Below are 17,063 nucleotides of genomic sequence, written 5' to 3' on the forward strand. Positions count from 1 at the left end.
TTATCACCTGTTCCAAGATGACCCGACACACAGCCTGGGCCTTCTGGCATTCTCCAGAATTCAAATGTCAGGTTAAACTTCACACTTCACTATTCAAACATGGCTAATTATTGAAGTCATCACAAGACATGCCCAATTACAAGGACACGTCTTTAATTTAGGAAGAATAGATACTTTTTTTTTTAAGTTCCTATCAGACTTCTAAAGGGCGTATGGCTTTGAAAGAATTACGATTAAAAACAGAAAACCAAACAAACAAAACAGTGGAGGGCTAAGGCTGTCCCATACAATTATCCGGCTTGTCCTTGCCTCACATGAAGAAGCCTGCCATATAACTGGGAATTTTTTTTTTTTCTGATCAACAATCTACTTTATACTTTTCAATCAGTTCTCCAATAGCTAGATGTCTTAAATTACAGAGTGTGCTGACCCTAGAAACACAAAAATAGTAATTTTGCAAAAAGCTCCAGAAGTTGATAGCACTAGTTTTTTCATACCATATAATGAAACACAATAACAATGCAACTTTAAAAAAAAATGTTTTTTGTTTGAATAGGATCAAGACAGTTATGCTGGGAACTTTTTAGGGACAATAAAAGGAATGAACGAAGATTTCTTGTAGTACAATGGCTCTTGTCTTGCCAAATACTGTGCAAAATTCCCCACCCTGAAAATGATCCGCAGGGACCCCAAGCCGGGGCACCTGACGCACCTGTTGTACCCAAGCCCCCAGAGAGCTTCAACTTAACACAGCTTCATTAAGCCCCGTTCAGTACAACCCGAAAGGATACTGATGCAAAGGGGAGTTATTCCTGGAGGAGCGCTCCTCCTAAAAGGTCAGCAACTAACTAGTTAGTGAAAATGCCTGAATAACAATAGGAATGACCTTTCAAAGCAGGGAATCTTTTTGGGGGGGGGGGGGGGGGTTCACGGAGGTAGGTAAGGAGTCTACCCTGAAATCTTTAGCAAACATCCAAATGTGTACAGATGGGTGAAACCTCACGGGAGACGGGTTCGGAATATTTCATCGCACGTTCAAAGCAGTCTAAGACCCTTCCCTCGCAAAAGCCAGTAACCGTTATTTTACAGTAGAACTAAATGGCATCCGCGTTATAAAATCAGTTTGGGGAATTCTGCGGCCCAACACCTTCCCTAAACAACTAACGTCCAGTCCCCCACCCGCAGGCTCCCAGCCCAAGTGCATCAGGGCATCACTCTCTCTGTAAGATCAAGGCAGCCTCTTTTCAGGCCAGTTGCTAAGAGTAGCAGGGTGGAGGTGGGAGGGTGGAGGTGGGAGGGCGGGGGTGATGCTGTGCACGTCCCAAGTGGAAGCAAAATCGTCTTTCTTCAGGAAAGGGACTTTCACGGGGTCTAAGAATCCCCGCAGCAGCGCGCCAAGCAGTGAAACCCCGACATGCATTTCATTTCACAAACCTGCACGGTGCCCATTATGTTGCGAGCGCAGTCCTCTGCGCTGTATAAAAGTTAACTTGTTTAAATTCTAAAATTAACCCTGAAAGGTACAGAAAAGGATGCAAAACAATCCATGAAGATGGGGACTTCCTACCCAGCCCAGCCGCCTTACAGAGAAATACCCCTCCTCCTCAATCCCCAGGTCACCCAGCATCCCGGAGATAAAAGCCCGCGAGGGAAGCGGTTAGGGGCTAAAATCGCAGCCACGCGGAGGCCAGTCGTTACCGTCCAGCGGGCACTCGCGGTCCGAGTCGCTGCTCATCGCTGCTCCCCGACTCCGGGTTGTCCCCCGCGCGGCTCCCGCAGTCTAGGCAGCGGCTGCAGTTGCTGAGGCAGCGCCCCCCTTGGGGCCCCGCAGGTGCACCCGGCGGCAGCTGGGCGCGCGCCAGGGCGGAGGGAGAGATGAGGACACACTCCTGGCGCTCCTTTCACTTTGCAACCCGAGGCCCCAGTGCCAGGCTCCTGCAGCCCAAGGCTCTCTATTAATACTTGGTGGGCGGCTGGCTGCATGCCAACGACTTGACCCTTGTCGGGGGTCCCTCTGCCCTCGCTGGGAAGGGGTGGGGAACAGCGTGCAGGAATGTGGGTGATTTGCCTGGGAAGAAATAGGCAGAGAGCAGCTCTCCTAGGCAAGGCAGGTGAGTGAGCCTTGGCTTGTGACTTTTCCAGAGGCCGGCGTTTGGGAGTAACCACCTCACAGCGTCCGATCTGGCCCCAGAAGCCCTCAGCTAAATATGTGGCCTGCTCCAGGCCACCAGCTCAGGGAACCTATTTTAGGGCCGCTGCCGTGAGCTCCGTCTGCTACCCATTCATTCAGTACTGCCTTGACATTTCAGAGTTCTACAAGCGAATCCCTTTTCCCCTATCGGATTTCAGCCTCTCTTGCCTCTGCAAAATTCCAGTTTGGAGAAGGGAAAGGCCAAGGGCTAGTGAGCCAAAGGAGGTGGTGAATTAGAAAGGCCTGGTATTTGTTTGGTCTTGAGGCTGCAATTTTCTCAACACTCTGGTTCTTTCAGCCAGACCATGAAGTTGGGTTGCAGCCATGTTCCTATTGTAAATTTAAATTTAATCAGTGGATGCGGCTTTTTTGTCATCCTTCTAACAAGCTTTATGGTTAAAGTTAAATTCCCTCAGGAGCTTTTAACTTAGGCTGTTGATAGGATAGGAGCAAAATCAGTTAATGCCATTTCAAAGCATATTTATGACAACTACATTAGGGAATTGCATTTGTTATCTAGATATTTCAACGGGCTTAAAAAAAAAAAGTCCTGGTTTATTTTTGCACAGAGCCTCCTATCCACCCTTAGCAGGTAAATTCTTTCCAGGCTAGCAAGAGTTTAAGTCCCTATCAGTGAAGACAGGGCAGATCTTTGCTCTCAAGTAAGAAGTGGTTATTCCTAATATATCTACAACTAGACTCATTAGAAATAGTAAAGACAATGCAGACAAATTTTATCAAGTTCCTGAGACCCTCTCCTCCGTCTACTGTCTTGTATCCAGTTTCAGCAGAAAAAGGACTGAGATCTAGTGATGGAAACATAAATAAGAGCTTCAGGAATTAACCTTTGGTAGCTTGATTCAAAAACCAGTGAAGGACATTGGGCACTCGGGTGGCTCAGCCGGTTGAGCATTGGACTGTTGACTTCGGCTCGGGTCATGATATCACAGTTTGTGAGTTTGATCCCACATCGGGCTCTGCACTGACTGCACAACCTGCTTGGGATTCTCTCTCTTCCTCTCTATCTCTCTCTCATAATACAAATAAACTTAAAAAATACCGAAGGACGTGTATTTACACTCTGGCGAATTTTCTTTTTGTTTTTAGCATTGTAATAAGCGAACCTTGTGTACTCCAGCTCGGATCAGTGACCAGTGTCAGCCACTGCTAAATTATACGTCTCTCTGTACGAGACAAACCGGGACCAGCTGGGCCGCAGTGGATTGCAGAAACGTCAATTTACACACCTGGGCAAGAAGCCCTCCCTCACCCACCTCTCCCTCTCCCCCACCAGCAAATATACCATTCAGAATGCTTAGACTGAAAACCAGAAACTGCTCTTTGAGCTTACCTCTTACTGGCTTATCTCAGTGCTCTCATTTATTTACTTATTCATTCATTCATTCATTCATTCATTCACTCATTCATTTGACTGACACAACAGAGATTTATTTTCTCAGTCTATAGTCTGGGAAACCCAAGATCAAGGTGCCAGTGGATTAATTTCTGGTGAGAGCTCTCTTCCTGGCTTGTAGATGGTCCTATTGAATCTTAAATGAAGGCATTGTGTCATATTCTTTTGTGCTTTTATTCTTCAAGTACTGGGTACTTCTCCCTGTACCAGTTACTAGTAACTTAAGGAAAAATCTTGCCCTCAGAATGCTTTAGTGCAGGTAAGACAGGCTTAGAACCAGCTAACCTTTCTTAAATATTTTATGTTCTATTAAAGATATAGGGGGTCAAGAAGCCACCTCCGAGAAGATAGCTACTTCTCCTTGAAGGATTAAAAGTTTCCAGCCAAGGTTCCCGGGTGGCTCAGTTGGTTAAGCCTCTGACTTTGGTTCAGGTCATGATCTCACAGTTCTTGAGTTTGAGCCCCGTGTTGGGCCTGTGCTGACAGCTCAGAGCCTGGAGCCTGCTTTGGATTCTGTGTGTGTCTCTCTCTCTGCCCCTTCCCCACCGGTGCTCTGTCTCTCTTGCTCTCTCCAAAATAAATGTTTCCAACCAGAAGCGACCCTTTTCACTAATATTGGTTGCTATCATCTTTAAACATGTACTATGAACTAGGCACTCTGCTAAATGCTTTTCATACATTCCCTCCTATAATCCTTATAAGAACAGAAATTATCATTGTCCCCTTTTTACAGATGGGCAAGTAAAGGCTCAGCTTCAGTAACTTGCCTGCAAACACAGAAGTGAAGAGTTTCAGAATCATGATTGGAATGTAGTTTCTATGATTACAGAGCCTGTGCCCAATTTCTACACTGGATTCCCCTGGTTAGCAAAAACACTTGCCATGATCTGTAATAAGAGCTCTTCACCAAAACCTTTCAGAAAAAAATTGGCCCTTAGAGGGTAAAAAGATAGGGCAGTTGGTGTTGTAGGAAACAGACTGCACTTAGCCAGTCATAATTCCTTCACAAAGAAGCTTCTACTTTCCATAACAAGGCAGGACATAAAAATGGCTCTTAAGAAAGACCTTGGCAATCAATGTCCCAGGCACACTGGCTGTGAGAAAAGCATTCATCAATTCACAGATCCATTCAGCTTTTATTGAGCAACTACTATATTACAAACACTTTACTGGAAACTGATTTCATCTCAACAACAGATTCCCCCAGGAATCCTCCAAGGAATTAGAAATTTACATTCAGAGAAAAGAAAAAGAAATATCTCTGCAGTGCAGAGTTGGCCACTGGACCAAATTAACTGAAGGTGAAAGCCATGCCTTTTGCTGGATAGGACATGGAAGAGAAGAAAGAACATTCTGAGGATCTATTCCAATAAGAAAATTTCCAGCAGTCAACTGGGTCAATCTTCTCTCTTCGGCTTCCCCAGGTGCCCCAATTGTTACCATACTCAACAAAGGGACCCCCACACACATAGGAAGGAGGGATAGATGCAGGAGAGCCAAAAAAAAGGATAAATACCAACTCCAGTGTCCCATTGAAGCAAGCTGTGCTGAGTACTTGGCATGTAATCAGGAGAAGCAATTATTACTACTTCCATTTTATAAATTTAAAATTAGGTACTTGTCTAAGGCTACACAGTTAGTAAGCCACAGAGCTGGGATTCAAATCTGTGGATTCCAAAAGCTCTTCCCTTCTGCAATACGTAGGAAAAGTTCCATGTTTGATTTCATCTGGATTTGGCATTGTAAGGAAACATCCGCCTCACTGGGTCTTGGGAGGGTCTTTGAGGATGACCTTGAGATATTAAAAGCCATTTGACATTGCACGTGATTCTTGTAGCCAGGACACAATGAAGACACTTGATACTGACTTGACTACCAATCGGTCGCCTGTTTACCTCTTTTCAAGGGTTTTTTGGTGTTTTGTTTTTAATTTTTTCAAGTCTAGAAGGTTAAGAACACCATTCTATTTCTCCCCATGTACACACGACTTAAACAAGAAAGGTGCAGATACACCTGACACAATTGAGACTCTTGCTCAGCTATGCCTCTGTCCCGAGACAGGAGGATATGTCATCTGAAAAGTACCATGATGGAAGTTGATGGGTCAATCTCAGATATATTTTTAACCGTCTGCTATGAGAACCCCTAGATAGCACACTAAGTTTTCTGGAAATCCCACCATCGGCTTATATTTGGGGTTTGGTCAGAAAGGTGTTGGCGAAACCTCTGGAATGGTACTTCTCGGAGTGTGGTCTATAGACCAGTGCCAGTCAGGGAAGGGCTCATAACTGGTCCACAAAAAGGTAAAGACAGAACACGAGGGAGTCATTTAGAAACTATCATACACACAACCTTGGCACTATTGACTTCTTGGGCCTGGTGACTGCTGTGAGGTTGTCATGGGCGTTCTGGCATGTTCCGCGGCATCCCTGGCATCTACCCATTGAATGCTACCCCTCTACCCAGTTTCAACAGCCAAAAATGTCCCCAGACGGTGACAAATGTCCCCATCAGACAAAACGCTCCCAATTGAGTGAGAACCACTGCTTCATAGCAAGGTGGCAGGCTGATTTTATGTCTGTTGTGTCTAATAATATAAAAATAAAATTGGGGCCTTGCATTGTGTATGTCTTTTTATGTCATGGTTTTTTTCTAGTAATTTATTATCATATTTTACTATTAATTCATGCCAGAGTAAAAAAAAAAAATGGTCCTTCCCCACAGATAGCTTCAAACACACTGATCCAGGGGCACGTGGGTGGCACAGTTAAGCGTCCGACTCTTGATTTCAGCTTAGGTCGTGATCGCACCAGTTTTAAGACTGGGACCTGCGCTGATAGCACAGAACCTGCTTGGGATTCTCTTTCTCCCCGCCCCCCTCCTGCCCTCTCTGCCCCTCTCCTGCTTGCACTCACTCACGCTCTCTCTCTAAAAATAAATAAATATACTTTAAAAAACAACACACTGATACCGAAGGTCACTGTTAAAATACAGAAGCGGTCTTTAGAAGAAAGGGTATAAATTTGTACTGTCCTTCGTCTCTCTGCCATAACAGTCGAACATCATAAGGCAACTTATTAAGAAACTAACTAGCCTTTATGTTTTATGTCTTTGCTCCTAGAGCCTACCACGGAAAAGTCCACAGCATCTCCACCCCTGCCACGGAGAGCAGCAGCCAGCACTAGGCTCTAAACTTCCAGGGAGGGCAAGCAGTTCTCTTGTGTTTCCCAGGTCAGAAAATTTGCTAGGAGGGGAGGGCTACCATACAGACAAATCATAAAATTCTTACGGCAGAAAGGCGTGGGTTACAGGTCACAAGCTGCCCAGCCACCGGCTGAATCTGGCCTGTAAGCAAGTTTTATTTGGTTCCCACCGTGATGGTTTTAAAAATCAATTACCGGGGGTGCCTGGGTGGCTCAGTCAGTCAAGTGTCTGACTCTTGATCACGATCTCACAGTTCGTGGACTTGAGCCCCGATTCGGACTCTGCACTCAGTGTGGAGCCTGCTTGGGATTCTCTCTCTCTCCCTCTCTCTCTCTCTCCCTCTCTCTCTCCTCTCTCTTTCCTTCTCCCTCTCTCAAAATAAACTTAAAAAACGTAAATTAAAAAAAAATAAAAATTACTAAATTTTTTTCTCACAAAAATTCCATTCCTAGCATCTCTTGAAAAACTAGGAAGAACCCTTTGACCACGATGGGCTGCCCTCCCTCAATCAGCTGCAACTGAAAAGCAGCCACCATCCGTAGCGGCCTTCTGCTGTCCCCTAACACAGCCACCTCCTGGTGCATGTGGGCACATAAGTTGTCAGTGACCGGGCTAGGCCTACCAAGCAACAAATCTGGGTATTTGGAGCGACAAAGAGGACAGAGAACTTGACCTTCGAGGGTGGAAAGAGATGAGGCCAAGGACTCCCCAAGCCTGGGCAAAGGCACGTCAGGGGTTCAAATGCTTCCAGTAACTAGGTCGTAGCCTGGGTCCTGAGCCTTGGAGATAGGCAGGCGTCAGAGGGGGCCGTCAGCGTAGGCACCTCTGTAGGTGGGGACTGATTGCGTGGGCCTAACCTTCCCGACTATTCCATTGCAAGCACAGCTACGATTCCAGTCTGCCTGGGCAATGATGATCCTGACCAGCCAGTGTGCAGGACCCTCGCCCATCATCAATTACTGGGTCTTGTAAGGCTCAAAATTCCCCTGCACAAGATTTCCACTGGCGAGTGAGTGTTCGAGCCAAACCTAATGGAGCTTAGGAAGATAAGTAACTGTGACACTGATTGCGCTCTGAGTGCCAGGGAGCAATTGCCATCTGTTAGAATAACACTCGGTGAGGATCCACTGCATGCAGGCTCTGAGGCTAGAGGGACAGATCCGACACATCAGTGGTCTTTCCCTGCGATGCTCTGTGCTGAGGGATGAGGACAGATGGGTAAGAAGGTAATTCAGATGCACTAGGTGAATCCAATCCTGGAGCAGCCAGAGCATAAGTCACTTGGTCTCTGCTTGGGGGCCCCGGGGCTTCCCAGACGAGATGGCATTCAACTGGGTTGAGAAAATATGGCAGAGTTTAACGAAATGAAGAAAAGAAGAAAAGGCATTAGTCAGAGGAGTCCGCTTGTGCAAATCAAGAGCCTGGAGGCTGAAGTGAACAGCAGTGGAGGGTGGCCGGAGCAGAGTGGGGTGCCAGGAGTGGTAAGGGTCTGGCATGAAATCGTATCTTCAAGTCAAGGGGTTCAGACCCCAGCTCGTACGTTGAATGTGGATATAACAGAGATGTATTTTCAACTTTGTTTCTCTGGGAGTCCAATCTGGTGACACATTAAAGACAGACAAGGAAGGAAGAACCACAGACAGATCAGTTCTGAGATCATTTTCCAACCTGAACTGAAGCAGCAGGGAGGCACTTTCTAGAAAGTTCAAGACTTGCATGAAATGTGGGGGTAGGGAGTTGAGGACGAATCAACCTTCTGACTTGGGAAATTGGGTAGGTGATGAAACTATTCACAGAAATAAAAAAAAAAAGAGCTAAAAGCGTGTTTGGGGAAGATACACAAATGACGAGTTGTTTGGGATAAGTTTGGAACAACTGTGGGGACTTCAAATAGGTTTATCCAAAAGATGCTTAAAAGTATAGTACAAGACTTCCAAAGAACAAGAGATTGAGAAAGAGATATTAAGACAGGGATTTCATCAAAGATTGATGAAGCCATGGGAAAGGAAGGCTGACATTGGCAGAGGAGGGAGAAAAGAAAGTCCTGGCACAGAAATTCGGGAAGCCCCTGAATTTAAAGAGAAGAGAGGATCCAGGAAGAGCAGAAAGACCCTTGGAGAACCGGGCAATAACAGCTCAGAGGGAGGGGGTGTCAGGAAGGGGTGAGCCCTGATGCAGTGTCCAGAGGAGGTGCTAGAACTTGTGAGAGGCCACCTGAGACCTTCATTAGAGCCCCATCACAGGCGTGATGCTGGAAGCCAGAGCTGGTAGGCTGGGCAGGGGACGGAGGGTGGACCCGGCAAGGTGGACTGTTAATTCTAAAGGTTTGATGTGGAAACCAAGGAGGGCAGTTAGAGGGGTCAGGTAACCTGTGATTGGGTTGTGGCTTTGCCACGCGTCTCAGACTGGGGATGTCTCGAGCATATTTGCAGGGAGAGGGAAGCACCAAGTAAGAAGACACAGGCTGACGGTACAAGAGGGAGGGGCTCTGGGTCACGCTCCAAGAGGGGCCCTTGTCTGGGAGGGGAGACTGGTCCCCGCACCTGGAGGGTAGGGAGGGGTGATAAAAAGAGGCGGGCCTCTCCCGGTTGGTAGGTGGCAGGTTCAATGAGGCGAAGGGAACTTACACCCGAGGGTTGTCTTGGGCGGCAGCTCAACACCACATCCCCGCACCTGCCCACCAGATCTTAAAGTTTACTTGGAGGCCTTACCTGGGTTCAGTCACATAGACTTTGCCCTGGTTCTCAACAGCACATCACCATCTCAAGGTTGCATCCTGTGTCCTAGCTGGAAAAGCAAGCCACAGCCACGTTCCGAGGACGGGGGTGGGGGTGAGGAGTTCAAAGGGCCTGGGGTCGGGTCAACTGGTGGTCCTGTCTTCTCAGTGACCTTCCCCAGCAGTATTGGTGAGGCAGGAATGGGCTGGAAATGTACACGAAATGTGAGCATCCATTGTTTTTACCTGACGCCTCTGTCATAATAGCTCCCAGTTTATAGTTTGCCCACCAATCCCCAAGGAAGCTTGCTAAAATGCCAATTTCCCCTGCTAAAAGGGCAGAGATTCTGATAGAGCTGGTCTGGGGCGGGGGAGCCCAAACGCTGCATTTTAGACTACACCTCCTCTTCCCAGGTAATTCTGGTGCAAGTGGATACAAGGACAACATTTCCAGAACCATTGTTGTGTAGGGTGAAGCCCGGCATGAGGCTGTGCCTTGTTCCCACCTCTACCCACACGTGGGAGGTCAAGATGGCCAAGAGGTCTCTTGAAACCCTCGCGAGAGAACACAAGGAGAAGAAAAAGGGCTGCCAATTAATTAGACTGATTGTGAAGATTTTTAAAATAACTTTTGCATCCAAAAAACCCTTGACTCTCAACTGCGTTCCCCCAAATGAGTCATTTGTCGACTTTAATTGCTGCTGGTGTTTTCTTTGGGGGGAAAGCTCTTTGAAAAGAGATACAAGTGTATACACAGGAACTAATTTTCAGAGATCTGTAGCTACTTTTCGGTGTGTGAGTGTGTGTGTTGTTTTCAAACCTGACTTTATGAAAAACAAGAGCTGGAAATCTCAATGGGCTCAGCAAACCAAACCTTTTCTTCCAATTGGGTAGTGGTTCTACAATTTCGACTTGAGTACTCAGCACAAGGGATGGCTATTTATTTTCTTAAATAAAAGTAATGGAAAAAATGATTGGAGGTGAAATTAGATCCCTCCAGGCAAGTCTATGTAAAGAAGGGTAATTGAAAAGGAGAAGCCAGGTGTCTGGCCTCCTGCGGGCAATGCAAATGAAACTCACTTGCTTATTTTTATTTTTATTTTTTTTTCTGGGCAACTGTAGTTAATTAAGGATGAGCACCGCCTTTCAAGTCTTTCCTGGATGGCAAGGGCGGGGGTGGGAGGCAGGTGTCCTGGAGCCTCCTGCTGAGGAAAAGCAGTGACCTAGAGGGGCAACTGCTGTTATTCCCATGGATTCATGCGAATTTAGCAGGGTTTTCTGTATTTTTGATGTAAAACCTTTGAGCTTTGCTGCTTACAAGGCTTCTAAAATCATTGACCTGAGGTTGCAAATGGGTTGTCTAAAGCCATAACTGACCCACAGTTACTTTCTTTGGACTGCACGGTATTTTTGAAAAATGTCTAAACAGCTGCCATTTTTTTTTTAATTAAGAGAGTTCACGTTAAATTCGGATTTCAAGCTCTTAAAAAAAAAAAATTCAGGGTCATGACCCATATTGCCACCTGATTACAAGAGGAGCCAAGGACCCACTGCTCCCTTTATATAGGAAATGTATTCCATGTCTCAATTTCCTCATCCCAAAAACAGAGACAATGATTACGCCTATCTCTTTGAATTGTAATGAGCGAAGAAGATGATAAATATAAAACACTTAGTGCCTGGCATATAGTAAGTGTCAGAGTCTCCACTCAACTCAATTTATTTAAATTCCTATCAGCCCTTATATGCCTTTGCATTTGTGACCCTTCCTATAAGCCATGCATAAGATAATAGACCTAGAACTTTCTAGAAAGCAAAAGAAGTTGGAAAGAGCTAGCACCTTCCTGCCAGAAATTTCTGGCCCTAGGGAATTTAAGGTCTAAGGAGGACCAAAACTAAACCACTGAGGAAAAGAAATAAAGAGGCCAAATCTGTCATGCATTATAGACTTCAGAGCACTGGCGTTGCTAAATTTTGTAGTGTATGTTGAAGCTTTGTGATTTTCCTTTCTGTTTATGCTCTATCTCCTTTGTAACTGGGAATACGAACACTCCTTAGAAAACCTCCAAAATGTTAGATGTGTTTAAGAAAAAGTAAATAAAAGGTTCAAGACAAGATTGTGCCCCTGAAAAGTCTCCAGTAAGACCTAGTAATGATGGGATCTTGGGACGATGGTGGGGCTCAGAGCCAAAGGCCAGGAAAACTCCCAGAGATGTCACTGGTGCAAAAAAAGGTGACTCCATCAAAGCACAAGGACAGGACTCATGGACAGAAAGAGCTGCACTGGGGTTGTGACCAGTAACTGATTATATACCCTTAGGTTGGGAGGGGGTTAGGGACAGCGTAAGTTTCTAAGGAATTTTGGAAGCAAGGGAAACACCATTTCTTACCGGTTGTTAAGACCTCAGTCATGAGACCCTTCAGGTGTACATCAGGGGCCATAAGCTTGGAGTATGAGTCCCAGCACATATCTTGGGGTACTTGAGATAAAGGAAGTTTCCAAAGGAATTTTTACATGTTCAAGTGGACTTACAGGATCCTGGGGAGTGGGAGGTGGGGGGGTGCGGATAATGTTAAGCCCAGATTCCTTTTTGCCCCTAACAAAGTGTCATCTTCAGGGTAGCCAAACTCCTAGAGGGAGGTCACTCTGACTGTTTCAAGGACTTGTCAATGGGCTGTAGGGAGTAAGGGAATTTTTCATATGCCTTAGTTTCCATCACCATGGCAAGCATTTAAACCCCTTTCCTTTGTTCTTGGGTAACCAGGAGTGTCCGAGAAATATCACACATGCTCCGTCTGGGGGTGTGCTAGCTTGTACTTTGCTGTCAGCTTGGGTTATGCTCCCTCATCAGTAACACCATTAATCATGTGAAAGGAGCATGGGCCTGAGCAACCTGTCAGGGGAGAAAGGCCAGTGGAAGAGGTGTGCACGGTCACCAAGGACTGACCCGTCTTACTGTGCTGGGTATTTTCCCAGATCCCCTCTCCACCTTGCTCTGTGACCTGGGAGACTGACCTATATGGACTGTCTCATTGGGCTTTCTTGCCCTCCAGTGCTGAGCTGGATTCAACCAATGAGAGGCTTTGGCAGGAGGTCAGAGAGAGGGGAAACGTGAGGTCCGACGGTCCCTCTCTGTTGGTTCCTACAAGCCACTTGTGTCTCCCCACCCATGGTGGTTCCTGACACATGGCCCTCACCAAACAGCTATTCTCTTTGAGTTCCAAGAACTGCTCTCTTCCCTTTGCCTCTTCAGGCAGGTCAAGAGCTCCCATGTTGCCAGCCCAAGGATATTGTATCATTCTTCATTGGTTTCCCTTATACCTGCTGGCGCCATTGACATAATCGCTTTGTTAAACTCTTAATTGTTCCAGCGTGAACGTGGCATTGGTTTCTCACCAGGACTCTGATAAACCTGTCTACTTTATACTACCCATTACCACTGATATCTTCCTTGTGTTTAAGAACAGTCCTTTCACATTTTTCTCAACCATGTCCTTATGGGTAAGTTACTGGGTTTGACTGCATTGCTGTCTGATAAGCAACGCTTGGTCAGTTGTAAGGGATAACACCTAATGTTTACGTAAAGGCAGTTCTGATATTCTTTATACAGTCTCAGCAAGTAATTTTATGCCCTGAAACCAAGCCGTGGAATAAACCACTGAAAGTAGCAGATTTTAAATTTCATTCATTCATTTATTCATTCTTTCATCCATCTATTCCTTCCTTCATTCATTCATCAGTCATCAGTCATTAAACATTTATCATGGCCCTGTTATGTGCCTGGCACTGTGCTAGGAATCGAGTAAAATATGTTCCCTGCCCTAAAGAGGATTATGACGGTGGGTGGTAGGAGGAGAGGCAAGGGGCCAGGCAAGTAAACCAGCGAAATAATGCGTTTTTCATGCCGCTACGACTGACGTGTGACATGCAGTGGGAAGTGTGGTATGTCCTCTTTGAAGAAGGGGGATCTGACACTCTGGGTGTTGAATGATGAGCTGACTTTTGCCAAGAAAAATGGGTGGCAAAAGCAAAAGGTAGCAATATTGATCATCTTGGTGTTTTTGGTGAAATACGAACTGTTCTTGATAACCAGAGCAGAGTTTATGTTATTTGACCCTATGCTGGATTCCTGTGGGATTGGGAGAATTATAAAATACAGAAACCTCAGCTCTATCCCAAACATTTTGATTTAATTGGTCTGAGGGCTGGCTGGGCCATCAGGAATTTTTAAATTTTCCAAGGGGATTCTAAAGTGAAGCCAGGTTTAAGAATCACTGACTAAAAGCACAGTGAAGCATAAAATAGGAATAAGGTGGGGGAAGGGGTGTTAGGCAGGGGTCATCACAGAGAATTATACGTGCCCTCCTAAGGAAGATGCATGGAAAAAAAATTTTTTTTTTCTGGTCGCGATTTCCAACATCTTCCTTTTTCACTCTTCCTTTTTTCCATCTGTGTCCAGGTTCTCTTGGCTTCTCATACGGTGTAGACAAAAGCATTAGAAATGTTTAGAATTTAACACATCATCTAGGTGGCTAGAAATCAGAACATTTATGCCGTGGACTGTATGTAGGGCCCACCCCTGACTAGCCCCGTGACCTTCAACAAGTTATTTTCTATGCTGTTGCGCCATCTGCAAAACTGAGACAAATATCTGGTAACTCAGAGGATACTGGGAGAGATAAAACCTGTAGGGCAGTCAGTGCCTGGCACATTGCAAGCCCTTGGGAATAGTCACTTTGTTATTATTATCTGAACCTGCTACTTAAAGGGAACCTGGGGAATTGTTGGAAACAAACAAAAAAATACACTTCCACAGAAAAATAGTAGCACTCAAATAGCTACTAGTCTCCAAAGAGGACCCATTTTGACTCTAGAATGTGGCAGACAGGACTCCCGAGGCTAGGTCAAAAGAAGTCTTATAGCTTCCTCCTGGGGCTCTGGGAATATCAGTCCAGGCTTGGCTCCCCTGAAATGTCCATGCTGTGAAGATGCCCACACTAGCCACCAGAAAGGCAGCGTGGGGAAACAGAGATGCCTGGCCAGCCTTTCTTCCAGCCACCATAGTGAGGTGCCCGGACATGTGCTTGAGGAAGCCATCTTGTGCAGCTGGTGCTGTTGAGCCTTCAGATGACTCCAGCCTTAACTTCCAAATTTGACTGTGACCCCATGAGGGTCCCCAGGCAAAAACTGGCCAGCTGAGACTGGCCAACAAACTGACCCATAAAAAAACATCGTTTTCCATCACTAAGTGTAGCGTTTGGTGCAGAGATCATCTTACTCTGAAGTATATCCCCAAGGAGCACTTGAGTCAGGTCTGAGGAGAGTTGAACTTCTTAGATGGTGGCTGGCTGCCCTCAGCATCAACATTTCAAGAAGCTGCAAAGCTTTGGACCTTCTGCTACATTCTATAGTCAAAAGTGAAATCACAGGGCTGGCCCAGGTTCACTGGGAGGGGATCGCTTCAGGGCATGCATACAGAGGCCATGCATACGGAGGCCATCTTTGGAGACTAGAGCAGATAAAAAGAGGGCCACCCCTTCTGTGTAAGGCTAGCTTTTTAACTGGCTGTCAAATCGTTACACCTTGCAGCCCAATTATTTTATCCATTCTGTTCATTGAATTCTATTCACAGAAAGACACCGAGAGCTGCCAACCCAGAGGACCAAAGAATGAACTGAATAATCTGTCGGCAGCTTTCCAGGGCTGAAGGACCCTGCACCACTGATATCCCTCAGTTTGTCTGCATTGTAGCCAATTATGATCCTGCCTTAGATTCTAATATTAAGGAAAACTACATATTCATCAGTATGGCAAATGATTATTTCTTCTGTCATTATTTTTTAAAGCATAATTAAGGTCTCAAAAGAGAAAAGAAATATCTGCCTCTGTTTTTATGTTTTGCCTTGTGTAATTTGGAGACGGTGTGTTTTGGAATTGCATTAATTAATGCAATTAATTAATTAACAGAGACACTCATGTTCTGGTTAACTTTGCCTGTTTGCCTGGGTTAAGATTATTCCCACCACACCCACCACACTCTGACCAGTAGGGAGCATTTAAGATTGGTGTAATAACTATACTTCCTTTAGTCTAACACATACTTCTTTTTTTAAAAAAAAATTGACTATGTTTTAGAGTAGTTTTATGTTTACAGAAAGTACTTTGAGCAGAGGAAGATCCCCCCCCCCACCACATGTCCTTTCTCCACCACCTCCTCTCTCTCTCTCTCTCATGCGCGCGCACACACACACACACACACACACACGCACGCACATACAGTTTTCCCTGTTATTAACATCTTTGTGATGGTGTGGTCCATTTGTTACAATTGATGAGCCAATATCGGTACCCTATTACTAACTAAAGTCCATAGTTTACATTACGTTCTCTCTTCCTGTTGTACATTCTTTGGATTTTGACAACTATATCATTATTTGATTATTTGACAACTACATCATTAAGTATCCACCATTACAGTATCATACAGAATAGTTTCGCTGCTCTCGGAAACTATGCTTGGTCTGATTTATTTCGTTTTCACATTTTAATGTCTCAAAATGGGGATATCCAAGTACCAGTGATGGCTATAATTCATGCAATATGTGTTTTCCTTCCTTCCTTCCTTCCTTCCTTCCTTCCTTCCTTCCTTCCTTCCTCTTTCCTTCTTCCTTCTTGCACTTGAGAGACTGCTGTTAAAATGACAGCACCTTTTACAATTGACGGAATCTTAGTATTCAGGAAATGTGGTAGTAAAAAAGACCTTGGTTGGAGCCTCACTTCTCCTCTGTTGCATGTCGCCTAGAGTGACCAACAGGATCCATTCCGTTCTTCCAGCTGGAGAAGTGGGTGAAGTTTCCTGATGTAGCAGAAACTTGGTCTCCCTGCAGCCCCCTCATGCACACATCATGTTCCTCCCCGAACACACAGCCCTGTTTTGTGCTCTGAGGCATGGTGGGTTTCCTATTTTCTTCTGCACATCCACCTTCCTCCATCTGTCTTCCCCCTGTTCTCTGCCCCTAGAGACTGACCTGTTTGGATTGCATCAACAATTTCCTCTTGCTCCCTTTTGGCTTACCCGTGTTGTAACCATGAGGAGTCCAGCAGAAGAATGGAAGAAGGGAGGAGGGTGTGGTCTTGTATGGATCTTGATTGGAATAAAGCAATTTTGCAAAGGAACATTTGATGCAATTTGGGAAAATTGAATAAGGACTTGGTATTAGATGATATTAATAAAACATTATCAATTTTTTGTATGATAACAACTGCTGGGTACTATTAAAAAATAGTTCCTATCTTCTAGCAATACATATATATTTGCAGGTAAAATTATATGACTGTGGGATTTACTTTAAAATAGTCCAGGAAAAAAATGGGCAGTAGATAGATGAAACCCATACAGCAAAAAAAAAAAAAAAAAAAAAAAAAAAAAAAAAAAAAAAAGAAGTTGGGGGATGGGGGGGGGGGTGAGGGAAAGGTACAGATCCGGCATTGGTACCTTTCTCCTTATTCGCACCCCCGTACAAATTCGAGATGGGTG

At 45.2% G+C, this 17,063-nt stretch overlaps 1 protein-coding gene across 1 annotated transcript in view; it reads right to left on the reverse strand.

Moving 5' to 3' along the window:
• The window catches only part of GADL1 (glutamate decarboxylase like 1), a 167,491-nt gene extending 165,756 nt beyond the window's left edge, over positions 1–1,735 (reverse strand). Inside the window, exon 1 of the mRNA XM_049629225.1 lies at positions 1,699–1,735. Within this exon, the coding sequence (XP_049485182.1) occupies positions 1,699–1,735 (37 nt within the window). The remainder of the gene's footprint in view (positions 1–1,698) is intronic.
• Positions 1,736–17,063: the final 15,328 nt, after the last annotated feature.

This window comes from Panthera uncia, chromosome C2, assembly GCF_023721935.1.
Source record: "Panthera uncia isolate 11264 chromosome C2, Puncia_PCG_1.0, whole genome shotgun sequence".
NCBI classification, from domain to species: Eukaryota; Metazoa; Chordata; class Mammalia; order Carnivora; family Felidae; genus Panthera; species Panthera uncia.